The following is a 27,467-nucleotide window of genomic DNA, read 5'->3' as shown; positions in this document are numbered from 1 at the left end:
GCTGGCCTCACCTGGTGCCAGAGCTGGACAGACTCCCCAGTCTCCTCAGCATGTGCAGCCGGGCTGGCAGCGTGGGCAGCACCCGGGGCCCTGCAGGAGATCCTGGCCCTGCACTGCTCCTCGTGACAGAACGTTCCCTGTGCTGTGAACAAAGCCCCTGCCCATGTGCTGCCCACCCCACCCCCTGTCCCCGTGCGACCCCTGGTCTGCCCTGCACCCAGCTCACAAACAGTTTGATTTGAAATAAACGGGAGAGCAGCTGTGTCTGTGCGCCCTGGTCACGGTTTGTATTTGATAATCAGTGACATGCAGTGGGCTGGCATGATGTCCCTGGGTGCTGCCTTGAACTCACCACTCCTGGCAGGGAGGGTGGGATGTGTTTCCCACAGGGAGCCAGAACACAGAGCAATGCCAGGGTGCTGCATTTTAAGGCTGTAGGAGTGCTGAGAAGGATAATACCACACCAGGGCAGCTCTGGGTGCCTCCCAGCTCTGCCTGGCCCAGGAACACCAGGATCTGTCCTTGGCTCACAGGGTGGGGCCTCAGCCCCGGGGCAGGGGGGCCTGGAAGTGCAGCTCACCTTTGGGAACAGGGTGTTAATTTGGGAGCAAATGCTGCATCCATTGAAACTACCTATCCACATGTGGCTCTGGATCCCCCTGGGAAATGAAATCCAGGCCATTCCTGAGCCAGCTGGCCTGGTGGCTGCAGGGAGGAAGATGCTTTTCCTCATCTTGTCTCAGAAGGGGAATTTTCCTTCTGTTCTGGCTCAGGGATATCCATGCCAGGTCCTGGTCCTGGGGACACTGCTGACAGCAGGGCCAGGGCTCTGAAGGTCTGGCTGTGGTGTGTGGGTACACACTGACTTTGGGGAAAGGAAGTAAAACGATACAGAGGTGTTCCCAGGTCTAGCACAAGCCCACATCCTTGTGAGATCCATGTAGGATCCCCAAGCACTCCCCAGAGCAGCTGGGGGTGCTCTCACAAATGATCCAGCCACCCCAGTTCTGAGCACCTGCCAGCAGGGAGGCTCTACATGATTTCACAGCACTAGCCAGGCATCTCTTCACAAACTGCCCCTTTGTAACCCACATTTGTGTCTTCTTGCCTTACAGGGCGCTGGTGTTGCTAACAATGGTCCCTTCCTGGGCAGGCTGTGTCACTCCCAGGGACTCTGTCACCTTCTGTGGCTGCCCCACTGCTGTGCCAGGATGATCAGTGGTGTCTGAGCTCCCACAGGAGCTTTGGGGAATGGGGCAGCCTCGGGGAAGGAGACCCTCCCACTGGCATTGGTGTGCAGTGTCCCTGGAGACACAGCTGGAGCAGCCAGCCATCACAGCTGGGAGGACAGGGAAAGCTGCCAGGAATCATCAGAGCTGTGGCTCATGGACTCCAGGTGGCCAAGAAGGCCAGTGGCCCCTGGGCTGTGTAGGGACAGTGTCCAGCAGGGCAGGGCAGGACTGTCCCTGAGCTGGCACTGCTGGGCTCCATCCCCAGGCTGTGTCCAGCTCAGCTCAGGCAGGAGCCCCAGGGGCTGCAGCGTCCAGGGAAGGGAATGGGGCTGGGAAGGGGCTGCAGAATTCCTGAGGGAGCTGGGAAGGGGCTGCAGAATTCCTGAGGGAGCTGGGAAGGGGCTGCAGAATTCCTGAGGGGGCTGGGAAGGGGCTGCAGAATTCCTGAGGGAGCTGGGAAGGGGCTGCAGAATTCCTGAGGGGGCTGGGAAGGGGCTGCAGAATTCCTGAGGGGGCTGGGAAGGGGCTGCAGAATCCCTGAGGGGGCTGGGAAGGGGCTGCAGAATCTCTGAGGGGGCTGGGAAGGGGCTGCAGAATTCCTGAGGGGGCTGGGAAGGGGCTCAGCCTGGGGAAAAGGAGGCTCAGGGGGAAATTCTGGCTCTGCACAACCCCCTGACAATGCTGCCAGATGAAGAATTGATTGCACCTGGTGGGTTAATACAATGACCATTTAGCAAAATCGTTAGACTATGCAAGTGCACAATCAAAGTGCAATAAACATTAACCAAGGAAAGGATTAAGAAACTACACTCCATTGATTGAAAGGCTCACAAATTAATGAGTTAAGCCACCTATGTGGACATGGGTTCACTGAGTGGTCAGACCCAACTGTGGGGTCACATCAGGGGCCACCAAAGACACGCCTGGGCCAGGAGAATGCAAGTGCTGGTGAGAGGGAACGTGTGTTAATGACTCCAGGGAAATAGATACCACACATGTGCTTGTTCTGGGAAAACCTGTGAGCGTGCATGTAAAACACAGCCTGGAACAGGAGCCTTTCCTGTGGTCAGCTGGCACAAAATACCAGAGACAGCCCCCCATGCCCCAGCAGGATGGGGAATGGCTGCTGCTTCCTGCTGCACTGCTCTTAGGGAGGCTTATTTTTACTGACAGGAGGGGACAGCCAGGGGATTTGGGATCTGCTCCCAACAGGGAACAGGCACAGGAGGAGAGGGAACAGCTCAGGCTGGGCAGGGCAGCTCAGGGTGGAATTTCAGCAGGAATTTCCCCATGGAAAGGGAGCTCAGGGTGGAATTTCAGCAGGAATTTCCCCATGGAAAGGGAGCTCAGGGTGGAATTTCAGCAGGAATTTCCCCATGGAAAGGGAGCTCAGGGTGGAATTTCAGCAGGAATTTCCCCATGGAAAGGGAGCTCCCTGGGGGTGGCACTCAGGGTTCTGGGCTGGGGACACAGTGGGGATCAGGCACAGCTGTCCATGGGCTGGGGGACTTTTCCCAAGTGGATGAGTCTGTGTGAGGCCATTGGGAAAGGTGTGGGGGCCTCACACGGGAGGTGTGGCCGTGGGAAATGCTGTGCTTGGGGTCTCTGTGCCCAGGGAGACCCCAGGACATGCCACAGCCAGCTCAGCTGAGGGAGCTGTGACATCCATCATGTTCCCACTGACTGCCCCAGGAGGAGGCCCTGCCCCATCCCAAACCCCAGTGCAGCTGGGGTGGTGTGAAAGGCACTGGGAGCTGTGGATACACTGGGATTGGGCTCTGGAGTCCTGGGTCACACTCAGAGTCCTCCAGAGGGCACGAGGCTGTACTGGGAGGCACTGGTCCATACTGGAGAGCAGAGGTTTGGCTCTACTGGAAGCAACAGTGGAAGAAATTACTGAAAAAGGGAAGAGTATGAAAGAACAAGGGAAGAGTGCACAAATGAGGCACAAATGGGCAAGAAATTGTGAGAAAAACAATCAGAAGGGGAAACTACCAAACTAAAATGGTGAAATGTGGCAGAAACCAGCAATGTGTTCACACCCTGCACCATCCCAGTGTGGGCCCAGTGCTCCCAGTACAATACTGGCCTTCACCACAGCTCTTGTGGCACAATCCCAGTATGTGCCCAGTGCACCATGAGCACTCCCAGTACAATGCCAGTGAGCCACAGCTCCTCCAGCAGGATCCCAATATGGCACCAGTGCTCTCAGTGTGACCTACAGTCAAATCAGGATCCTCATATGACCCCCAGAGTTCCCAGTATGAGCCCAGGGCTTCAGTACAGAGCCAGCCTCAGGCTGCAGCTCCCCACAAGTATATTCCCAGTGTTCCCAGTATGCCCCCAGTGTGGCTCTGAGTGTAGCTCCAGTGCATGCCCCACTGCAGGTCCCAAGGCTCCCAGTGCACTCCCAGTGGTTCCAGTGCAGCCCAATAAACATTTTTTGGTCCACCCCAACCCAGTGCTGCCTTGGGCTGAGTCCCCAAAGCCTGAGAATCCCCCCAGAAACGATGTCACCATCCTGCCAAAGCCTTTATTGGTGGGTGGGTGCAGGGGGTCACAAGATCAGGCCCCCCCCAGTGAATTCCATCCGCTGCCAAGAGAGGGGAGAGAGCAGGGAGTGAGTGGGGGGACCCGGGTGTGTGACACCCCAGAACCCCAGCTCTGTGGGGTGCCCCAGGACCCCGGGCTCACCTGAGGGGGGGTGACAAAGGCCAGCCAGTCGGAGGGGCGGGTGGGCAGCAGCCCCATGGCCTGGCACTTGTAGAGGGCCAGTGCCAGCCCCAGCCCGTTGCCCACCAGGAACACCAGACCCTGCAGTGCCCGCCGGCTTGAGCTCTCCAGGGCCTTCAGTGCTGGGGGGACAGAGGGCATCAGGGCCCTGCCAGTGACCCCCGAGCTGGCACAGGGGCTGTGAGAGGTGAGAGCACCACGGGGACAGTGCTGTGCAGAGGGGAATGATGTGGAGATGGCTGTGGGGCTGGAGGAGACATCTGGGTGTCCATGGGAGACCTGGGGGACTGTGGGGACACCCGGGGGCCTGTGGGATCACCTGGGCGGGGATGAGGGGGGGGTTGTGAGAACACCTAAGGGACTGTGGGGACACCCGGGGGGGCTGTGGGATCACCCGGGGGGGGGGGGGGGGGCTGGGGGGCTGTCTGGAGTCCCAGGGAGCTGTGGGAGTTCATGAGGATCCTGGGGCTGTGGGACACCCAGGGGACTGTCCCTGCCCGGGGGCTGCACTCACTGGCAGACAGGGACATGAGGGCCTGCAGCGGGCGCCAGCCCATCATGCAGACCATCATGGCCGGGAAGATGGAGATGGTGTTGCCGGCCATGTACATGATGAACAGGTTCATGGGGATCTGCTTCAGCGGCGCCAGAGCCACGTCCCAGCAGCGCTGCAACAACAGGGAGCCAGGTGTGGGGCGTGGGGACCCGGCATTCGGGGGAAACCCGGGCGGGGACCACCCCTCCTGTGTGCCCGGGGCAGGGGGAGCAGCGCGGGGACCCGGAGCAAGGACCACCCCCACGGGGAGCCGGGTGCGGGGGCACCCGGGCGCCTGAGGAAGGGTCCAGACCCTGCAGCTGTCCGGGCCAGGGACACCCCGGGACGCGGGATCTGGGGGTACCGGGGCCGGGACCACCCCCCGGGCAATGCAGAGCTGTCCGTGCCGCGCGGGGCCGCAGCGCACCCCCCGCCCCCTCACACCTTCTCCATGAGGATCTTGTCGCTCTCGTGGACGCCGCCCTCCCCCAGCTGCCGGTCAGCGAAGCCGAGCGGGCCGCGGCCCTCGGCGGCTCCGCGGGGCCTGGGGACAGCGCGGCGGGTGAGCGCGGAGCTCTCGGTGCCCCGGCCCCCCGTGCCCCGTCCCCCCGTTCCCCCGCGCCTCACCGTCCCCCCGGCGCCGCCCCCAAGTCCAACGACCACTTGAACCGCCTGCTGCGGAGCGCCGCCGCCGCCGCCATGTCCGCGCCGCGTCACGTGGGGTGTACGTGCGCGGTCACGTGGGGCACGTAAAGACCCCGCCCCCCGGTTCCGCTTGTCCCGCCTTCCTCCCACAACATCCCGGCCCCGCTTCTCTGGAGGTAATGAGGATTTTCTTAGTGCGGGAGGCATAGTTCCTGTGGGCCTTGTTTTTTTCTTTAACTAGTTTTTTAAAAAATTTTATTTGTTAGGGGTTGCCCCCGCTGTTACGACTCCATTTCACGTCTTTCACAACCTCCCCATTGCACCCTTAATTGTCCCCCCACCACGGAGCCCACAAGCCCATCGAGCCCCGCCATCCCGGTCCATATCCCCCGCTGCAGCCTCCCTTCGGAGCCGTTATTGCCCCCCAAGCCCCCCGTTAGCTCCCCCGCTCCCGCACTGCCCCTCCTCAGATTCCCCATCCTCCCCCCCGCACAACCACCGCGCATGCGCAGCGAGACGCAGCACCGCCCCACGCAGAGCGTGGCCCACCCAATACCGCCTTCCTATTGGTCGCGGAGCCGCAAGCCCCGCCCATGGAGGCATGCAGTACGTCACGGCGGGGCGCCGGAACCACTTCACCCGCTGCGCCGCCATCTTGGATGTGCTAGCAAATATGAGCCGCCATCTTGGGTGTACCGGCACGCGTGTGGCACCCCGGGGGCCGCCATGTTTGGTGCACCAGTAGAACACTAATCTTAGAATATCAGGATTTTAGTTACCTTGCTGAAAATAATTAAAAATTCGAAGGCAGTAGTTATCTGAAACTTAAATAATTGATTGTCTGTCATTTTATGTTTGCTTAGCTGCACTTAAAATGCGAATAGACAAAACTAGTGAGCAGATCCAAAGGAACACAGACAATGCAACCAGAAACCCATTGTTTGGAACTCATTTGTATTGTCATTGATAGAAAAGGTCAGGAGTTTAGGGTGAGGAAGACTCCCCTTACTTCCTCCTTTTAAGACCACCCCCCATGAAAACGACCCCAGACTTAATTTCAGAAGTCAATCAATGCTGAATAGCTATTCCAGCTAATTACCATAGGAAGCGGGGCATGGGAGGGGCTGTTATTATGAATATGCATTTGTTTGAATTCTTTGCCAATAAACAGACTCTGTGATCACCTGTGATTTCACAGGTGAAATCTCACGTTGCTGCCCAGCGCTGAATAAACACACACTTTGTAACTTTAAACTGTTAGAGAGTCTTTTGTCCGTCACAGTTGAGTGTTGGTATTAGACCAATACTCTAATTTTGGTGAATCACTGCACGTGTGTGTCACCCCAGCATGGTGGGTGTCCCACCAGCACCACGCCCCAGCCGTGTCCATGTCCCCACCCTGCAGCTCCCCGAGCCAGCAGATTCCAGGACACTGCGCCCAGGCCTGTCCCTCTGTGCCCCTCTCAGGAGGCCCCACAGCACTGGATGGAGTCAGGAGGCAGAGTGGAGGGTGAAACAGTCCTTTACTGAGCGCAGGGGGTGCAGGGCAGTCCAGCTGCCCGCAGGGAGTGCCCAGCTCAGGACTTGGAGTAGCGGCGGCGCACAGAGTCGCGGTAGAACTGGAAGATGGTGTCGGCAGCGCGCTGGGCTGCGGCCAGGCACTGCTGCATCTGCACGAGAAGGGTCCTGTGAGGCCCCCTGTGAGGGAATCCCACACCCCAAACCCCTCCTGGGGAGTCGCTCACCTCCTCCACGGAGCAGCTGCCCTTGGTGGTGGCCATCAGCACCTTCCTGTCACTGCTGGCGATGGCGAAGGTGAGGATGGCACGGGATTCCTGCGGGGACAGGGGTCAGGGGGGCCCGGAGGGCACGCCCAGAGCTGCTCACCCCCCAGGGCTCACCTGCTCCTGGCGGGCCGTGGGGTCCAGCAGGATGGTGCCGTCGGGCTGCAGGGCGCAGGTGACCCCGCAGAAGAGGGCGGCGAGCGGCAGCCCCGCGTCCAGCAGCGCCATGCAGGCGGCGTTCAGGCAGCAGGACAGCAGCTGGGGCGTGTCAAGGGACCCAACAGCCCCCAGCCCTGCCCCGGACCACCCACAGACCCCCACAAAGGGAAGGATACAGAGCCAGCGTCGCTGAGCACCTGCAGCACCAGGGAGATGGCGGTGCGCGGGTGCAGCACGCCCAGCACCACGGCCTCGCACGTCTGCCGCAGCAGCTGCTCCCTGCTGCGCTCCAGCACGCCTGCACAACGACCAGAGCCGCTCAGCTCCCTCAGGAACCCCTCTGCCCTCTGAGCTTTGGCCACTTTGGGCCCCAGCAGAGATTGAACCCCCGAAACCGAGCGAGCTGCCAGCGTGCCCAGGCCTTGGGAGCACAGATCCTGCTCGGGGGAACTGCCTCGGCCAGGGCCAGGGCTGGCCGGGCTGCACTGCCCTGGGGGGGCAGAGGGAGTCCCTGGCACTGGACACGGGCAGGGCAGGGCTGGGGGGCCACAGGGACATCGGGCACAACTCCTCAGGGCAGCTCAGCAACCGCGCTGGGATGGGCTGGGAGCAGTGACTGCAGCAGGGCAGAGCCTGGCACCGACCCTGCAACAGTGACCCACAGCAGAGACAGGCTAAGCAGGGCATTCCCCGGGGGCAGAGCAGCGAGGGAACGGCTACCCAGCAGCAGCGAGAACAATAGCTAATGACAGAGCTGGGTAACTGTAGCAAATGAACATCAATGCCTTTGTTTGCTACATGTATACATAATGGAGTTGAGTTGCACTGGATTTGTACATTTTCCACCCAGCAAAATGTAAATAAAGACTTATAAATAAACCAAATCCCTCGAATTTTGCACTCTGGGGAAAAGAACCCTTTTGGGGACAGGGCCAGAGCAGTGGGTCCCCACCTGGCAGCCCCACCTTGGGGCGCAGCAGCACCTCCAGCGCCGCCCGGTCCGGCAGCTCCTTGCTGATCTTGGCCTCCGCCGGGCCGTACAGCCCCGCCAGCACCGAGGTGTCGCCTGGGGACAGAGAGGAGAGGTCACGGTGAGGAGACCGGGAACCCTGCGGAACCCGGCAAGGGGAGAAGGGGAGCTCCGGGAAGCAGAGAATGGGAGACCTGGGACGGGCAGCATCACAGACCCAGCGGGAATGGCTGGGAAGGAATGAGGAGCCCCGGGAAGCGGAGCCTGGGAAGGAGTCTCGGGAGGGGGGGCTGGGAAAAGGAGCACCAGTAAGGAAAGAAGGGGAGCCCGGGGGAGCGGGGCCTCACGGGACGGGATGGGAAGAGCAGCCCCGGGGATGGGAGCCCCACAGACCCTGCAGGAAGGCAGCCGAGCCGTCGGGCCGCGAGAGCAGCCCCAACTCGCAGGAGAAGGGCCGCAGCCGGCACTGCCCGCCGCCCGTCTCCAGCTCCACCGCCATCACCGCCGCCTCTCCGCTCCCGCCGCCAACGCCGCTTCCGCTTCCGGGCCGCGCGGCAGCCAATCAGCGCCGGGTGAGGCGACAGCCAATCAGCGCCCGGAGTCGCGACAGCCAATCAGCGCCCGGAGTCGCGACAGCCAATCAGCGCCCGGAGTCGCGACTGGTCCGCCGCCCTCAGGACACGGGCCCGGAATCGCGGCTGAGGGAGGGACAGCGAGGGGACAGCGGGACAATGGGAGAGGTTCCACTGATTGATGAATGGGAAAAGATATTTGCCTTTACAAACAAACTGTAGGTTTGCTGATAAATGAAATTGGGTATTGGAAGATGAAAGAAGCAATGGGGAAGAACCATGGATTCTATAAGAATTAAAGTTAAAGGGAGGGTTGTACATGAGGGGAATCTCAGGTGTCAGGTGTTTGGGCAGTCTGTGCCTCTCAGGTGTCTCAGCAATGGGGAAAGAGAGAGGGAAATTGGGATAAAAGGAGGCTGAGTCCTCCAAAAATCTGGGAGATCCCAGGGGAATGTCCCATGGCCTCTGCCTTTATTGGAATAAAGCAAAAGCACTCCTCTGTCTCCTTTCTGCACATAAACCTCTGGTGTTTGTGGGTTAATTTTCCTGACAGTGTCCATCCATCCCAGCACGTGGGAGCTGCCCAGGCACCTGCAAGCCCCACCCGAGCAGGGGCTGCCGCTCTGTGGGAGCGACCTGGGGACAGCATCTTTGGCCCTTTGGCTTTTCTGCCCTCCCGAGAGCTGCTGGACAACTCCCAGCTGCCTGCTCGGAAAGGACTGATGATTTCCCATCACAAAAACTGAGAGATGTCAACAACGGGTTGACTGAAGGGTTCTGAAAGGAGATGGCCAAACAGGAGACTGCAATCTTTCTCTGCACACACTCTGGAGTCACTCCCCCACGGCTTCACGCAGGATCTCCCGGGCTGCAGCGGTGGCCACCATGGAAAGGCGCCCACGAGAAGGGACAGCGAGACTGTGCCAAGGAAACAGCGTTTTATTTCCTCCTTGGTTTCCTCCTGATCATCCAAGAGTTCCGCGTTTTGCCGGCCCTCCTCCTCTGACCGCGGCGGGTCGCCCGGGGCCGGCGGCTCCTGCCCCGTCGGGGCGCGGACGGGCCCGGGGCCGCCGCGCTCTCCTGCGGCGCGGCCCGGAGCTGGTGCTGCTGCTGCTCCGTCGAGACCCACGCTTGCTGCTGCTCCAGCCAGGCCCGGGGCTGGTCCTGCTCCGGCGGGGCGGGCTCTGGCTCGCCGGGGCTCTGGCCCCGCTGCTCGGGGGCGGCCTGGGCGCGCCGCTGCAGCCAGGCGTCCCTGCAGCGCACGGCCACGAGGATCAGCCCGTGGATCAGCGGCGCCGTGTACTCGCCCAGGTAGCCCTGCAGCATGTGCGTCAGCCCCTCGCGGTCCGGGCCGCAGATGCACAGCGTGGACAGCGCGATGCTCTCCACCTGCCGCGCCTCCCACCACTGCGGGCCGTAGATGGCGTCCAGGCTCTGCCGCAGCCACGGCCGCACCGGCTCCAGCAGCTGCTCGCGGCCGTGCAGCAGCTCCGCCCACAGCTCGGCCGGGAAGCGCTCGGCGGGCTCGGGGCGCGGCGGCGCGGGCGGCGGCGCGGGCGGCGGCCGCGGGTACACCAGGTGGAACAGAGCCCTGCGCGCCCAGCTGAGCGGCTGCGGCGCCTGCCCGCCCGGCGTCAGGACGCACTGCAGGAAATCGCTGCTGCCCGGGGGCGAGAAGCGGGCGCTCAGCACGGGGCTGTCGCACTGCGGGCACGTGGCGCTGCTGGCCGAGTGGCGCAGCAGGCAGCCCAGGCAGAACTGGTGGCCGCAGGGCACGGCGGCCGTGTCGCTGTGCGCCGTGTGGCACACGGGGCAGTTCCACTCGGTCTGCGTGGCTTTGCTGTCGCCCGGCGGGGCCGCGGGCAGGGACAGGGACAGGGACAGGGACAGCAGGCTCCCCATTGCTGGCGCTGCAGGTGGTGCGGGGCTCGCAGATCTCCAAGGGCTCTTCCAGCCTTGGTGACTCTGTGGCTCTGCAGCGCTTCCGAAGCGCTGCAGAATGGAGAGAGGCCGCGGCCACGGGCTGTCCGGGGCGTGGAGGGGAGGCAGAAAGGCGCAGACCCCTCGAGAACACCCTCCCTGCTCCCCGAGCCCCGCAGGCACGCTGTGAGGAACGCGGAGCTCACCTCCAGTGCTGCCTGCAGCGCCGGCCGCCCGCACCGGCAGCGCTCCAGGAGCGGCAGGACTCCCGGTGGCAGCCCCAGCCCCGACACGGCTCCAGGCCTCGCAGCCTCACTCGGCAGCAGCGCAGGCTGGAGCCACGCTGGCACAGCCAGCGCCCAAATACAGCCAGGGAGGTGACATCACAGCAGGACAATGGCCCCCACAGGCCTCAGGGAACAAGGAAAATACTGCTTCTTGTGTTCAGCCTTTGTGTTTCCATGCTGCTCTCAGCCAGCTGCAGCCGTGTCTGTGTGTCTTGTCCCTAATCCTGCCCGAGGTGCCCTGTGAGGGACTGCCAGCCCCGAGCCCACCCCAGTCACAGCTTCACATGGAGACAGGGCTGGGTGGTTCCAGCATGATCCATGGCGCTCCCAAGGGCACCCAGAGCAGATTCAGCTCTCCAATCACACTGGGAAAGCACACACCCCCTTCCTTCTGCGGATCCTCCAAAATCACAGAATGGAAAAGACCTTTGGGAGCATCAGGTGTGCCCCATGAGCTGCCAGCTCCTCACCAGCTGACCCCAGGCACTCAGTGCCACATCCAGCCTGTTTCCAATCCCCTGCAGGGACAGTGACTCCTCCTCCTCCTCCTCCCTGGGCAGCCCAGCCCAGTCCAGTCACTTTCTGTGAAGAATTTTTCCTGATGTCCAACCTGACCTTGCCCTGCACAGCTTGGGGCCGTGTCCCTGGTTCTGTCAGTGGTTCCAGGGCACAGCCTGACCCCACCTGGCTGCACCCTCCTGTCAGGGGCTGCAGAGAGTGCTGAGGTCTCCCCTGAGTCTCCTTTTCTGCAGGATAAACATCTGCAGCTCCCCCAGCTGATCCTCACAGCACTTGTGTTCCAGACCAGCCTTGCTGCCCTCCTCTGGACATGCCCCAACCCTTCAATGTCCATCCCAAACTGGGGTGCCCAGAACTGGGCAGAGCACTGAAGGTGTGACCAGTGCTGAGTACAGGGGAAGAATCAGTGCCTGCTGCTGCTGGCCACACCATTCCTGATCCAGGCCAGCTGTTGGCTTTCCTGGCCCCCTGGCCACGCTGCTGGCACATGTTGCTGCTGACCAGCACCCCCAGGTCCCTTTCACCACTGCCTGAAGCCCAGTTTTCTTTCCCCACTCATCTCATGACTGGGACAGTGCTGAGGGAGCCAAATTGGCAGGGGGCTGCTCAGACACTGGTTCTTGTGCTGCCAGCCCCAACCTCAACCTCACCTGGCATGGTGTTAAGTGGGCACTGGATTTTACAGAATTCACAAAATGACTAGGTTGGAAGAGACCTTCAAGTCCAACTCATGTCCTAACATCTCAACTAGACTATGGCACCAAGTGCCACATGGAGTCTTTTTTTAAACATACCCAGGAGTGGTGACTCCACCACCTTCCAGGCAGATAATTCCAGTGATTTATCACTTTCTTGTGAAAAACTTTTTCCTAAAATCCAACCTGTATCTGCCCTGGTGCAGCTTGAGACTGTGTCCTCTGGTTCTGTCAGTGCTGCCTGGTGAGAGAGATCCTGAGCACAGCCACCTTTAGGGAGCTATAGAGAGTGATCAGGTCACCCCTGAGTCTCCTTTTCTCCAGGCTGAACAGCCCCAGCTCCCTCAGCCATTCCTCACAGGGTTTGTGCTCCAGGCCCCTCACCAGCCCTGTTCCTCCTCTGGACACACTCAAGTGTCTCAATGTCCTTCCTAAAGTGAGGGGCCAGAACTGGACACAGCACTCAAGGTGTGGCCTCAGCAGTGCTGAGTACAGGGGAAGAATGAGCTCCCTGCTCCTGCTGGCCACACTATTCATGATACAAGCCAGAATGCTGCTGGCCTTCTTGGCCACCAGGGCACACTGCTGGCTCCTGTTCAGCTGTCCACAGTGCCCCCAAGCTCCTTTCTGCCTGGGCACTGTCCAGCCTGGAGCACTGCAGGGGGTTACTGTGGCCAAAATGCAGGACTCAACACTTGGGCTTGTTAAACTTCATGGGGCAGCACTAGCACTGCCAAACATTGAGGCTCTAAACAGAATAATGGGGGTTTTGTTTGTGTGCTCAGGTGGTGTTTTCATGTGACAGAGGTTTTGCACAACAGCTCTGCAAGCTGCAGCTTGTAATGCCAGGATGAATTGGCCCTGTGAGCACTGAATTCTGCCCTAACAAGGAAAAGGCCAACACAGCAGCTGCATTTACCTGCTGCTACTGTAAAGAAAGCTGAAAAGATACAAGGGAGGGTGGGGGTGTGCTTGCAAGACAAAAATCAGTATTTCGTGCCTTGTTGCTTTTGCTGGAGGCACCCCAGGTCCAGCCCATCCAAAGCACCCTGGGATGGAGAAAAGGATTAATGGTCACAAAGACATTCTGATTTGCTCTAATGAGTATAGCTGAAACAGAATTTTAAACTTAGAAATTTCCCCCTTCAAACTTAAGCAATAGCTGTAGATGAAAAGACTACACCTGTCCCTTGAGAGAGGACAGATCCAGACTCTTTAATAGCACTAATCCAAGGTCAGGGTGGATAAACATGTGTTTTCCTTCACTAAACTGGCTGCAAGCAATACAGAAATGCAAATGTGCATCACACAGAGCTGTTTGACTTGTTTTCCTCCCTGCTGTGTAACCACAGCACTCCATCAGGTGTCAGTTACCAAACACAGGATCAGTGTTTCCCCCAGCACAACTGCCAGCCAAGGAGAAAAACTTCACATTATACTTTCAACATCCTACAAAGTATAAAACTTCTGCTTAATTGCTGCCTTCTCCCATCTAAAAGGTATGAAAATATCTTTCCAAGAGGAATTCAAAATAATCCATGATACAACATTAGTTCCACTTATAAAGACATGAAGATCTTATTTATGCCTTCTGTAAGTCAAGAGTACAAAACACTATTAATACAGTAGTTTTTTAACATCACCAGTATGGGACATAAGATTTTCATGTGTAAATTTCAGCCTCTTCTTTTCAGAAGGACTGAACTTCCAAAGAGCAGGTTTTTTACAAGTGTAAATTTGAATAAACCCTTCAAACGCTGACAACTTACGGAATGCGTCCTCAGGAAAACACACTGCACAATTGCCAAATATATTAAAATGTGTAAACATAAAAATAATTTAAGACAGAGACTGCTAGTCCGTAGTCTCTTTCCAACTGATTTCAGTCCTTTATTTCTCTCTTGTGGCCGCCCCGAGGCGGTTCCATGGCTCGGGAAACGGCTGGTGCCTCAGCGCCGGGCTGAGGCTGGCCCTGCAGAGGCAGGAGGAGCTGCCAGGACGCTCCCGGCCGTGCTGGGCAGGGCTCGCTGTCCCTGCGGCGGCCGCGCCCCGCTCTCAGTCGCTGTCGAACTCCTCGATGGTCAGCTCCTCCTCCCGCAGCACGGCCTGAGCCGCGACGGGCTGGGGCTGGCTGCCGGGCAGGTCGCTGCCGCTGGACTGGCTGCAGGGCAGCGCCTCGCCATCGTCCCCGTGCAGCAGCTCGGGCAGCCCGGGCTCCTTGTCGCCCAGCGCCTCCAGCCGCAGCCTGCGGGGCAGCAGAGCGGTGGCGGCGGGCTCACACAGCCCCCGCAGCACCGCCCCCAACACCCATTCCTCCCGACTGCTGCACGCGTGCAAAGGACGGCAGTGCTTTCAGCAGGAGCCATCCCTCCGACCACATATTGTGACACCCCACCGACTGACTAATGCAGATACAAAATGTCACTATGCACTGGCATGCTGCAGGAAAACTCAAAAGGATGAGCAGTTACAATTAACCGCCTAGTGGTGCAGACCAGGGGGATCACCAAGAAATACACCCCTTAGGAACACTCTCCTTCCTCCCTGACTAACAACCAAAATGTCTTTTCGTACAATAACTGGGGAACAGGGTGGTTATTGGAAATACAGCTTGGAAATCCACAGTTTAACTCAGCAGCAGCACCAGGGAAAAGCAGATGCTTTGTCAGATGCCTCATAACAAACTATGTCTTGGTTAGGAGATGACAGTTTGCCTCAGTGTGCTGTGAGCTTGATTCTTTGCTAGAAACACGCCAATTAATAAAACACCTTTTAAACTCCAGAGGCACCACAGCTGTACAGTGTAAGTGAGGCTCTGCTGGGGTAAATGAGGGCTCACGAGTCAGAACAGAACTGCTCATGCCATGTCACCCCTGTGGCTGCACATCCAGCCTGTGAGGAGGCCACTGCAGCCTCACAGGAATAGCCCTGGGTTTTCAGCAATCACTAGATATAGCCTGACAAAAAAACCCCAAAAACGTGCATTCTGAACCAAGGTTTACTCTAAGTAGCCTTACAGGCAAAGCTTCTACAAGATTAAACCAGTGCAGCTATCCAATTTTAGATTAAATAGCTGATTAAATAATTGCTTAAAAATATTTGTCTTGGAATGTCACATCACAGACTTACTTAATGAAAGGGTTCTTCCCTTTCACATATGACACAGTCTCACTTTTCTAACTGCAGGCTGAAGTTCAGCTTACCTCCCAAAATGTCTTTTCAGTGGCAGCCTCCCCACGTCTTGGATAAAAGCAATCTGAGCTAAGAACAAAGAACCACCACTATCATATTAGGTCATAACAAACAGGCAGTTGAACATACAGGAAAATAAGCAATAAAAAGTTGAGTATTCCTTTACATATTTAAAGTATTTTACATAGCAAAACACTATGCATGTAACTGGTTGTTTTCCACACTGTCACAGTTTACCACAACACATTTATAGATGGCCTACGGACAAAATTCAAATCCCTGACATTCATCATGCATTTATCATGTACAGCTACTATTCCACAACCTATAAAATTCACTTATCCTGATACCAAGGCCTTAGTTAAGACATGATACTTTTTATTAGTAACAATTAAAAACAGCATAAGTGACCTAGATCTCTAAACACTAATTTTTGCATCAGGTACCACGCAAAGTACATTTTGCTGCATGAATGGTTTGCTAATGGATTATCTCAGATTTAACTTCTTTTTTAATGCACTTCAAACTTGAATTTTGCTTCCTTCATCTGTGAAAGGCTTTTTGAGGCATTTCAAGTCTGCTGCTATTACTGGAAGGGGATCAGCAAGCAATGAAGATCTAGTCAATATTGCCTACTAGGTTTCCTAAACCCTTCTTATCAAATCCTCCAGCAAGTATAAAATAAAAGCCCTAAGCCTTGAGAGCACCTCAATCACTGAAGTTTGACCAACCCACCGGGGCAGCTTTAATTTTGGCTGTGGTACTAGAAGCATCTTTGCATATTACCTACGTAACATTTACCAGGAGAATGTTTTATACAGAGGCAAAAGTATAAACAGTATTGACCTTCTGGCTGATGAAATTTGTCAGTATGTTTCAGTTGTAAAAAGAACATAAGATCAGGAGTTACCTCGACCCATCTTACCTTGGTTTCTCATTGGGTTTGCTAACATAGCAAGATAAGGCAGCAGCTCTGTCTGAAGGCACTCAGGTGGTAAACAGAAGCTTGAAAACAGAGATTTTGCAGCAAGGCAGTTTTCTTGATACTGTAAGAGTTGGGAAGTGGGGAGGGAACCACAAGAAAAAAAAAAAAAAAAAAAAAAGGTAAACCATTATGAATGTAGATGTTTTGTACCATATAACACAGACTTTCTTCCTGCCTGCCACAGGGAGCTACTGAAAAATAAGACCAGATACACAAAAGGTAAGCAGTTAACACATCAACCATAAAAATGGTAGAATCTCTCACCTTTGCCTTTTAATTGGCATTAAAATTAAAATAAACCAAACCTATTCCTTGATTACAGAATTCCCAGCCCACCTAGGCCAATGCTTTTTGCCAACATAACAGTTCAAATGTAAAAAAATGTCAAGACCTGCTGTGTCATCTGTTATTTCTGATAAACAGCAGAAATTTCTTACACTTATACAACAGTTCAGTGTGCTTCAAACTGCACAAAACCAAAGTCAATTATATAAATACTTAACAGTATTCCAACTCCAATTGTCTCTCTATTCATTTAGAATTAAGACTCTCCCAGGAACATGCCAGCTTGGACACACACATCAGACTTTGTCTGGGGCCTGCAATTTGTTTTTACATTAAAAGAGTGATGCAAACTGCTCTTCCAGCAAGTGCTTTATAGAACTAGATTATCTCAAAATAGGGTGTTTAACAAGTTTAGCAGTGTGATTGAATTTCACCCGTACTACTCAACAGTCACATCTCAGGAGAAAAGACAATAAAGAAGAAATAAAATCAAGGATTTACCTTTTTATGGATGAAAAACCACTGGGGTTTGTGCAAGGGTCGGAACCCCATGCCCCCCTGCTGGTGGGCAGAGGCTCTGGATGTGTTGGAGTGGATCACCCCCCGGGTAGCCACGGAGGCACTGTAGCTCTCCATCACAAGCCGTGTCTGAGACAGAGACAGGGCTGTGTGTGAGCCCCAGGCAGCTCATCTGCACTGAAACACACTCAGCAGCTGCACTGGCACAACATGCACACCAGTTTCATGTCCAGATTGCTGCAAAACTTGTATTACAAGCAGTTGAGAAAGAAGAAACAGCTGGATTCCTTCTCAGCACAGACATATTCTACTCAAAACTACTTTGTAGAGTATCCTACAAACAACACAACCCACTACAATAAAATGCTGACAAAACTGGACAAAACTTTGGCTCTGCATCTCTTCTGCCACTGATGTACTTTGGAATTAATTTACAATTCATGTCACTCACACCCCAAGTTTGCAGCAAACTTTCCAAAAAGCGGCAAAAAGTCAAGAGGCTCAACATCAAAGTACTCAAAAAAAGTGTGTTCCTATAAAGAGATGACACTTACACTCCAGTTACTACAAAGGACATCAGCAGTGCTCAAGTAATCACTGGCTCTCACCACATCATCTATATCAGAAAAAAAGTCCACGTAGTTCTGGTGAAGGTAGAGATTGAACATGCTTCCAGACATATGTGATTTTTCCACAATATCCTGTTAGGAAGAAGAAAAGTTTGGATTTTACAGGTGGGTAAGGAGAAGGATCCTGTGTACAAAAAGCTGTGACACATCTAGGTCAGGGAGCTGGAACACAAGGCCTGTCAGCAATGCCCAGACACAAAAGGAGCTGGTTTGCCCCTGTGCTCCCTTCCAGATGAGTGATTCTCTAACTCAGGCTGAATGCAAACCAGCTGAGACCAGTGAGGATTTGCACCAATCACCCAGGAGCTGCTGCAGCTGTGGAGCCAGTGCAGGATGGACTCACCTCGGGCTGGATGAGCAAGGTGTCCCGGTGGTGCTCGGACAGGTGAGCAGGCAGCTGAGGGCACTCTGCTTCTGACACTGCTTCTCCTGGAAAGAATTAGCACAGGCTTTAGTCTTCAGAAATGTTCTTAGCAACTCTCAGCCCCACCAGCAGCTAAATTATAGCATTTTCCACTCCCAGAAAGCTCTGGGACAGCCACAGGTACTTAATTATAACAGTCAAAATCACACAGTCATCAACACACAATTAGTTGCAATAAACTTCACATAACAAATCTAATCAAATTATTTTTGTATTCCCTCACCTCACTGCTTCTCAGTTAGTTTGGGAGCCAGTATTGTGAATGACTACCAAAATGTGCAAGCCAGTGGCCTTAGGGACCCTGATTTAGCTGATTTTATATTGCTGTTACTGGCCAAACATGCAGACAGAGGCCATCTGAACCCTTACTTCAGCTAGTAGCAGCTGACATGCTTTGCCCACTTTGAAACAGAGAGTAAGTGAAAGTTTTCTTACTTTTGCAATAAATAATTTTCCCCAGAGCATGGAAAAGGAAAATGGATGCATCCTTGCCACCAATAGCTTGTATCTCCTGGTATTCCGAGGTATCACATTTACTTTTCTTTCTCACTTTGGATACTCCTGCTTCCTCACATTTTATTGTGGAGCTCTTCTTCTTCTTTGACCAAAATTCTTTCTCCAATGAGCAGTCTATCAATAAAATAAAAAATAAAATCAAGACAGAGTACATGATTCTGCAGAAGTTTTCTGTTATGCTGCTACTGCTGATGTTCTGTGTGAACAAACAGCACTAATGAAAGGAACAGAGCAGGCTATATAAACAGGAGCACAATGAGAAAACTTATTTATTAGAAACACAACCCAGTCAGCCAAAATAGCATCCTTCATTAGCTCCATTCCACTCCTGTCCCTTAAGCCACAGCTGAGGTACCAAGTACTGTCCTGAACAATAAATACTGTCTTTGAAAAAGGCATTCAGGTTTATCCCTTCTAGCTCTGGTGCATTCCACACTTGACTACGTTTAGAATTTCATGTTTATAAAGCACAAGTACAAATGTATGTAAATTATATTTCAATTACATCCTCTTTACTTTAAATTTTGTCTTTACTGGCACTAGCTGTACAACAACCTTCCAAACATAAAGTGGCAAGAGAAAACTTTTCATTTAGTGATTCTTCCAACTGCCTACTATCTTCCACAAAGTTTTGAGCTTCATGAAATAAACCTCTTATTGTACTATAAGTTAAAAAAACTTGAAAGTTTTCACCCTCAATTTCATTTTGTGGCATTTGAATGTTTCTTACTGAGCTAAAATAAATTTTCCTTCTGTTATTTATTTTTCTTTTCTCCCAGAATTACCACGGATCCATTCCATCCATTAACAGTGCTACAAAGTGAAAGCATCAATTGTGCTTACATGGACACACACAGGAAGAAACATATCTTAGGTACATAAAAACAAAAGCTGCATGCTCAGGAGACCAGCAAGGAGATGGGGCCAATCATTCACCTCATTGAAACACCTGCACAGCTAAAGGTGTTCTGTTCAAACACCTTCTCAGTGCTAGAGAAAATGTGAGAGGGGAACGTTCAGTGTGCTGTCACTTCCCTCTGTTTTCTCCCCACTTCCAACTCTCATGGTTTTACATTTCTCCACTAATTAAATTACTAATTCATTAATATTTAATCAATTTAATTAATAACTAATTAAAAATTACACACGCTGGTTATTTTAATATTATTTTGATTTTCTGGAGGATGTGTCCAGCATGCTCTTCTCAGTTATCACCAATCTAATATTCACTCATACTAATGGCATAATCTCCACATTGACAGCAATCCTCTGTTTTTCTGATTCACACAGAACAATCCAAGCTTGGTTCTCCTGAAGGCATCACCAGAATAACTGACCTTCAAAGTATGCAAGTTAAACGTAGAAACTTCACTTCCTGCCTTGTGTAATATAACTAACACTGCCCAGCTAATTTCAATATATCCTAAAACTCAAAGTACTACACTCTGTCTTAAAAAATGGACTTGAAACTACCTTAAATTTTGTACTCCATGAGCACATTTTCTATTTGCAAAGCAAATGGCAGGGAAAAATAAAAGTGACAGAAACAATACCATTACTAGCTCTACCACATATAGCAGAAGAAAACTGATGAGCCTGTTTCCTTTGATTCAATGATTAACATTTAACTTAATTTCACAGTCCTAAGAATGAACAACACATGCCATTTTAAAAATGCAACTCATATGCACTCGTTCCTTAAAAATTATGACTTGTAAATGTTCCTGAAGTAAGCAGTTTGGGAAATGCAAAAACCAAGCAATGAAAGCATCCCCTTCAAACTAAGGCTGCATGGTAGAAACTCTGAACAGCAAACACAAATAGCAAAGATCCCAGGAGGAAAGGAGGGCATTTCATCAAATGACATCAGCACATGCACACATGCCATGGTTTAACCCCAGCCTGCACCAGCTGAGCCCACTCACGCCCACACACACCCTGTGTTTATTTCTGCTCCACAGAAGCGTGTCAAGAATGTTTTTGCAACTCACCCACCTGTGCTACAACTGTGAACAGAACATGTTTTCACCAGAAATGGCCAAAATATCACCTCACTTAACAAAAACTTAATTTTTACCTTTCATAGAGGAAAACTGAAGGCTGTTTATTGCACTTCTTATGTCACCTGAACAACCTCTGCAAAGCAACTCCAGAGAAGCTCTGTCAAGGGTGTAATTCTTCTCTCTGCTCTACAAGGAAAAACAGCATTTAAAGAATGGAAGAGCAGGAAAAGGAGTATTTGAACATGGTTCTGGGAACTCACCTCTCACACACACCATGAACAGGCACATGAGTATCCACCCTGTGCTCAAACTACAGAATACTGTGAACTTTAAAAAATTTAATACATTTAGCACATTGTCACCATTTATATAAGAATAGTAAAGAGAAAAATGCACCAACTCCTTGCAAGGTGACACATGATATGATATTTGCTTGTAATCAAAACAGTTCAGGAAAAATATGGGATTTATGACCACGACCTCTTCTGGCCCTGCTGGATACACAAAAAATTATATCTCTTCCTACTATTTGCTTCATTTTTATAGTTACTGTAATAACCAGAGCAATTTCCTGAAGCAATTTTGCAAATTTGGACTGCAGATTAAGGGAAACTAATCTTCAAAACAAAGTATCTGTCCAGCTTGTATCTTGTTTTCTGTGCCCTCTCTCCGGGGGCATTTTATTTTTCTTTGGGGAGATGTGGGGCTCTGCTACCAAAGATCAAATACATTAACAAAAATAACATATTTGTGAATGGTACCTGCACTGTACAGAAGTTATGAGCTCTGCTAACTTACCATACTGGCTTCTGCTGTAGCTATTCGATTGAGAACTTTCATCATATTTGTTGGTGCAATGGGCTTGAAACTGTTGAATTCCATTAAAAAAAAAAAAATTAGTTTCTAGGCTCACAGTTATTTGAGCCATATTTTATTGAGATAGAAGGTCTTACCTAATACTGGATATACACAACTCCTCTACAATTTCTGGGGGGAACAGTGACCTCTGGTTGCTGTCTCCACTGAAGTTATCTGAGATTATGAAGACCAGGGGGCACCTGCTCGTACGAACGAAACTCCTGCATTGCAAAACACCAAAATGTGATGAACAGCAAACTCCAGCTCTGCAAACTGCTAAAAACCAACAGCTTATTTGCCACTGACCTGAGTATTTCATGCAGGCTGCCAGGATCTCGGTAGAATTGGTTAGGAATGTCCTGTCCAAAACAAAGAGCTGCAGTGATTACACTCAGATGTAAATATTCCACAGACTGACTGTCATGGCATCCTGCATTGCCACACATTTGTTCCTGGTTTGCTTGGTGTCAGCTACATTTAAGCACAGCTAACACTGGAGACAGCCAGAGCAGCAGCAGGGGAAATTAATCCAAAGGACTGTATGTCTCACCAGGGAAAACAACAATCTACAAATAATTGTTTTATTGCTGCCTCATTTTCCTAAGACACAGCCTTGGGTGATCACACTGCCTTGAAAAAGAGTTTTACCTGGAGGACAAACACTCCAGGAAGCAGATCCCTTAAGGAAGAGGGCAGGACAGCTATGCCAGGTGTGACAGGAACTGAAGAAGGTGACTTTTTAAAGACAAGAGTCATGAGACTGTTTCCTAAATTCTACAGCACACTACATTACCCTGCCAGAATTTCTGTCTGTTTTGGTCTTAAAAGTTTACAGAAAAATTTTAGAAATTGGTAGTCAGGTTATCTTAGGAAAAGTATTGAAAAAGTTCACAAATCAATCGCTTTTAAATCACACTTTCACACAAGTACAAATAAAGCCTTGTCCTGTACCTGACCACAAACCCTCCATCTGTGTAAAACCAGGGAGAAAGGGCTAAATTCCAACTGTTCCTGTGTGTTCATTCTCATGTGTCCCCTACACTCTCCTACATTTTTAAAGAACAGGAACAGTGGCGAGTTTTCCACTCTTCCTGTTTATACACATATACATTTCTATAAACTTAATAATTAAGAAACATGGATATGACTTCTCAATATTGTTTGCTCTACTTTTTGATACTCTGTTATAAATTTCTGTGCCCAAATCAGACTCCCACTTCTGCCTGACTACTTGCTTCTGTGTCATACCTAGCTACAGGTAGGATGTGGCTCCAGACTGCTGCTGACACAGAAGGAATGAGGATCTCATCTGCACTAAAGCAGACTAACTTTGGGAAACACCAATCCAACATCTAGCTAGCCAGCATGTCAGAATTACAACAAAAGGTACTGTTTTAAACACAATATTTCACAGGTTTTCACTTACTTCAATAAGAATAAGCTTTTTATCACTTTCTGAGGACTCCCCAAGCATCTGAAGTTTGTTATATTTATTTGCTCTTAATAGAAAATCTTGAAAGAGAGCTGCTTGGGCCTGACTCGGAAACGTATGAAAATCTGAGTCTGAAAAAGAAAACTAATTAAAAAAATATATTCTATATTATACCAAGTAAAATATAAAACCCCACAGAAACTAAAACCCACCCATGCTATTTTCTGACAGCAGCACTGAACAAGCCCTTGGGAAACATGTGGCAAACACATGAGAATTTTTAAAGGGATGTAATTGAACTGAGGACCCAAATACACCCGTTTTCGTTTATTTGGTTCAACTTATATCCAGGCTATTACAGAGCTCTCTATGCTGATTTAAATTGTCAATTATTTTGGACTAAACACTGTAAAAAAAAAATACTAAATCCCTTTCCAGATAAAAGCAACAGGAAGATTCTCATTAAACATTAAGTATGGACTTACATGTATGTGCATCTGATTTCAGATGTGACAGACAGAAATGCAACAAAAACACGAGATAGAAAACCCACAAAAGTAACTGGAAGGGGAGGGAAAAGGACAAAAAGAAAAACCCCCAACACACTTACCATGGCCAAACATATTTCTCAAGTCCTCCTTTGTGAAGTCTAAAGAGAGAGGATTGGTCCATTCCTGCACCTGAAGGCCAAGATCTCTGGCTAGAATTTGCAGAGTTGCAGTTTTTCCACAGCCAGGAGGGCCAGTCAGCAGCAAGACAGAGCCACCCTGACACAGACATACAAAACATAATCACAACTGTGACAAATAAAGACTGACAGATGGCTAAGGATGAATACTGGTTGAATTCCTCCTACAGTTTCTCTGGCAATGATCCTCTCTCCCAGTGAAAGCCCAGTTGCACATTTAGTGCCGTTAATTTATCTGCTGAATATTAGACAGAGAGAACCAGGCCAGGACTGTGAGAGCCTTGCTCTGTTCCTAATGCCTCTGGTAAATGAACTGCATGACTGCCAACACAACAGACACCTGGAGAGCTAGCTCTGCAAAACATGAGGCAAGGCTGGCAATTTCTGTCCAAGAATGCCTCTTACCAATCAAGATTAAAAACATCCTCACCATCCTTACACCAGCTCAGTGCAACTGGAAATCTGTCACGAGACTTAAAAACTAACCTGGCAGAGACAAAATGCAGCTTCAAGCACATACTGAAGAGTTGTGATTTATGACTGGATGCCAGAAAACAGTATTTCTGTTTTCTGACTGTGCTGCATTCTGAGCAGAAACAGAATGTACCTCTTACAAGCATAAACCAAAATAAATATACAAGCTCTAAACAATGTCCTTTGAGTATTTCTTACAATGAAGAAGAGACACAACCACTATCTCTCTCAGCTGAGGTTTTTCTGTGAATTTGAAATGGCATCCAGCTCATTTGTATGTTTTGATGCCTGCAGTTGCTGATTTTAGCAAGTTTACCTGCTTTGGCTGCCTCTGAAATATGTGCTTTTTTAACCAGGTTTCAACTTCCTCAATCTTCTTCTTCTGTACTGCAAGGTCATTCTGAAACAAGGTTAAAATACGTCAAAGTTATAAATTACTGGTTTCCAATGATGAAATTGAAGAACAGAGTAAATGCTGGGTAAAACACCAACAGACATGCTGGTCTATGCTCCAGTTACATTGTGCTCTGCAGAATCAATGTCACAGCTGAGGGTGATCACCTCATTCAGTTTCCTCAATCAGTTTTCCATTCTTTGTAATCAGGAAATAATGAGCTATTTATTATTCTTTAAGTAGTAACACAACAGTCTTGTCTCTACCAGGATACTTCATAGGTATCACTGGAGCAGTCCTTTTTACTTTTTTTACGTGTATACTGCAGAGATTTTTGGAACTTCTGCAAACCCCACATAGCTGGGTTTCCCCAGTGCTTGGAATACTGGATGTGTCTGGAATTCAGTAACAGGTTCAACAGTTTACAAACGGGCTGACAGGAACAGCATCTCCTGAGAGCTTTTCCTGCTCAGTAAACTGGGGGAAGGTGTGTGTCCTACAGAAAAAGAGCTCGTTGGAGGCTGTGGAGAGAGGCACACCACCTCCCCGGGATAGCAGCTGTCCCACCTGGGTTTCGGGTCGGTATCTCTCCACCCAGGGCAGCTCCTCCCGGGCCTGGCTCCGCCTCCGCCCGGGCTTGCCACGGGGCGGGCCCACGGCGCAGGGCTTTGTTCTTTTCCGGGGAGGGGCTGCGGCCTCGCTGCGCTCTGCCCCGGGGCTCGGGGCTCTCTGCTCCTGCCGGCGGCTTCTGCCAGAGCCGCCTCTCCTGGCGGCAGCCGCGCAGGGGGCGCTGCCCGTGCTTACAAGCAAGTCATCGAACGGATGAGCCAGCCACTCTGCCACCTGCAGGAACACAAACGTCTGGGTAGGAATGCAGCGCCCTCCTCCCCTCAGCTGCCCCCAGGGAATGGGAGATTTTAACAAGAGTACAGTGCCAAGGCCAGGCTGGACATTGGGGTTGGAGCACCCTGGGACAGTGGAACGTGTCCCTGCCATGGCTGGGGTTTCATGGACCTGGGGTTCTGTGACTCTTCTGAGTGAAAAAAAAAAAAAAAAAGCCAAACTGCATCATTGTGCCAGGAGCATTTTGCAGCAAACTGGTGAATCAGAGCAAGTTCAGAACTCCACAAACGCACATCTAACCTAAAGAATTGAAAAAGAGAGGAAAAGCAGTGTCAGCTTACTCAGACCATTTTTATATGATGGCAACGTTCACGCTGTCTCTGTGTAGTTTCCAGTATGTGTCACCTTTCAAAAATACTTACAGTGCAATCATTTGTGCATAAAAGTGAGAAGCAGATGGCAGAGGACAGTTATTGAGGCAGCACAGTAAAATCAGCTGCTCTGGGCAGCTGGGCTGAACCAGAGGCTATGTCAGGACACAGAACAATGCTGGCCACAGCACCAGGATTTAATCCTGCGTGAGAGGAGCATCCCACTGGGACAGGGCAGCAGACTCATCCTCACATAACACCACAGGGGTCCTGTGGCAGCCCCTCGGTGACCATGTGAGTGACAGCACAGACACAGTGTCCCCCATAGGGCTGTGAAACTCTGAACCAGCACAGCAGAGTGCTGGCAGACAGGACATGGGAGGAGAACAGGGCATTCCAGGAGGCTCTGCCTGGAATGGGCTCAAACAGCTCCAGCAAGGCTCTGTTTGCAAAGACCAGGGAAATGAAACAGGGGGATCGTGCTGCTTTTGGGGTGAATAATGCTGAAACCAGCCTGACTCCTCCACCCCAAAGCTCAACACCCTGGGAGGGAGCTGAAGCTGTGGCAGAGCTGGGAAAATCCCCAGGGAAAGAACAACCAAGTACCAGCACTGAGAATTTGTGCAGAGCTGCTGAGCTGGCACAGCCTGGGCACATCTGACTGACAGGGCAGCACCCCAGGCTGGAAAAGCCCCGTCCCGAATTTTAGTGGCAGCATCTCCTGACATTCCCCCTCTTGGAGTGTGGGGATTCCTCCTGCAGTGGGGATGATGTGATCTCAAGGCTGAGCTCAATGCACACAGCCTGGGTGAGTAACACCAATCTCCATCCTGCAATTGTTTTTACTGGCTTTAATACAATTACCTCCATGTTAAGAATCACAGAATCATTACAACAGGCTGGAAAATGCCTCCAAGGTAACCAAAGCCAGACTTTACTTCATATTTCCACTGTTCATGTAAGCATATTCACATTTCAGCTATTGCTCCACACTGCACTATGGCGGCGGTTACAGTGCCTGCCCTGTGCAGTGAATAATTCTGATTAAGATCTTTGTCAAATCATTATTAGACACATTTTGCATGAACACATGTGGTCCGGCACCCTCAGTCCCGCGGGCCAGCGGAGGTTGGGTGCCGTGGGTGCAATGCTGCCCACGCCAGCCAGCTCTGGGCTGGCAGCGGGCCCGCCTGAGGCACAGCCCTGTCTGAGGCTCTCGGGGAGCCTCTCTCCCTCCCGCACCCTGCGACTCACGGCAGTTTCTCTCACCAGCTCTGACGATCGCACCGTGCCCGTGACGGAGCGGCGGCCCCGGCACCGCCGCTGCCATACACGCTGCGAATTTACAGTCACCTGCAGCACCCCCGTGAAACCGCGGGTCCCTTCCACAACAAAACACATCTCTGCCTTGGTAAAATTCAGAACAACTCCCACTGGAGAAGGATAAACGGCCGGGCAGCCGAGAGCCCCTTCCCCGGACCCACCTCCGCCGGCCTTCCCGGGCCGCTGCCGGACATGCTGGGCCGGGGGCAGCGCTCCTCCAGCGGCCCCGCCGGGCCCAGGCGGGGATGCGAGGCAGGGCCTGGCGCTTGGCGTCCCGGGACTCCGTGTGCCTCGTGCTCCGGGGGGAGGCAGCGCCCCGGTGTGTCTCTCGGTGTGACGCGGTGCTCGGCGGTGTCGGAGAGCGCTCGGCGCCGCGCTCCGGTCCCGGCCGGGCCGCGTCCCCTCACACGGCGCCGAGGGGTCCTTCCTCTCCGCCGGCTCTTAGCTGTCCGCGCCGCGCCGGGCAGCGCGGTGACGCCA

General features: G+C 52.1%; 4 protein-coding genes across 5 annotated transcripts in view; 1 reads left to right on the top strand and 3 right to left on the bottom strand.

Moving 5' to 3' along the window:
• Positions 1-3,745: 3,745 nt before the first annotated feature.
• Positions 3,746-5,265, bottom strand: EMC4 (ER membrane protein complex subunit 4). The gene is made up of 5 exons (XM_079333357.1): positions 5,128-5,265; positions 4,945-5,044; positions 4,480-4,633; positions 3,927-4,087; positions 3,746-3,825 (listed from the first exon to the last, which is right to left on the bottom strand). The coding sequence occupies exons 1-5, from the start codon at positions 5,199-5,201 to the stop codon at positions 3,790-3,792; spliced, it is 525 nt and encodes a 174-aa protein (XP_079189483.1). The 5' UTR covers positions 5,202-5,265; the 3' UTR covers positions 3,746-3,789.
• Positions 5,266-6,649: 1,384 nt separating this feature from the next.
• EXOSC5 (exosome component 5) lies at positions 6,650-8,609 on the bottom strand. Its single transcript, XM_079333358.1, has 6 exons — positions 8,452-8,609; positions 8,041-8,154; positions 7,265-7,386; positions 7,047-7,187; positions 6,891-6,980; positions 6,650-6,815 (listed from the first exon to the last, which is right to left on the bottom strand). The coding sequence occupies exons 1-6, from the start codon at positions 8,555-8,557 to the stop codon at positions 6,723-6,725; spliced, it is 666 nt and encodes a 221-aa protein (XP_079189484.1). The 5' UTR covers positions 8,558-8,609; the 3' UTR covers positions 6,650-6,722.
• A 4,995-nt stretch (positions 8,610-13,604) lies between these two features.
• On the bottom strand, positions 13,605-27,423 carry RAD17 (RAD17 checkpoint clamp loader component). Of its 2 annotated transcripts, none has more exons than XM_079333335.1 (16): positions 27,149-27,354; positions 25,018-25,293; positions 24,373-24,456; positions 23,505-23,661; positions 22,889-23,025; positions 21,769-21,821; positions 21,558-21,683; positions 21,403-21,472; positions 20,679-20,790; positions 18,521-18,715; positions 18,005-18,090; positions 17,587-17,733; positions 17,015-17,161; positions 16,169-16,289; positions 15,255-15,312; positions 13,605-14,296 (listed from the first exon to the last, which is right to left on the bottom strand). In XM_079333335.1, exons 1-16 carry the CDS (start codon positions 27,179-27,181, stop codon positions 14,107-14,109), a joined length of 1,992 nt encoding a protein of 663 aa, XP_079189461.1. In that variant the 5' UTR covers positions 27,182-27,354; the 3' UTR covers positions 13,605-14,106. The 2 variants fall into 2 exon arrangements, with proteins under 2 accessions (XP_079189461.1, XP_079189460.1); XM_079333334.1 differs by lacking the exon at positions 13,605-14,296 and adding an exon at positions 14,445-14,500 and having other exon boundaries at positions 27,149-27,423.
• FAM151B (family with sequence similarity 151 member B) overlaps positions 27,380-27,467 on the top strand; it is a 48,550-nt gene continuing 48,462 nt past the window's right edge. The window contains exon 1 of the mRNA XM_079333338.1: positions 27,380-27,385. The gene's annotated coding sequence lies outside the window, so the exon portion shown is untranslated. The remainder of the gene's footprint in view (positions 27,386-27,467) is intronic.

Source organism: Erithacus rubecula (genome assembly GCF_903797595.1).
Source record: "Erithacus rubecula genome assembly, contig: scaffold_96_arrow_ctg1, whole genome shotgun sequence".
NCBI classification, from domain to species: domain Eukaryota; kingdom Metazoa; phylum Chordata; class Aves; order Passeriformes; family Muscicapidae; genus Erithacus; species Erithacus rubecula.
The sequence above is the reverse complement of the archived record's forward strand: the minus strand, read 5'-3'. Positions and strand labels throughout refer to the sequence as shown.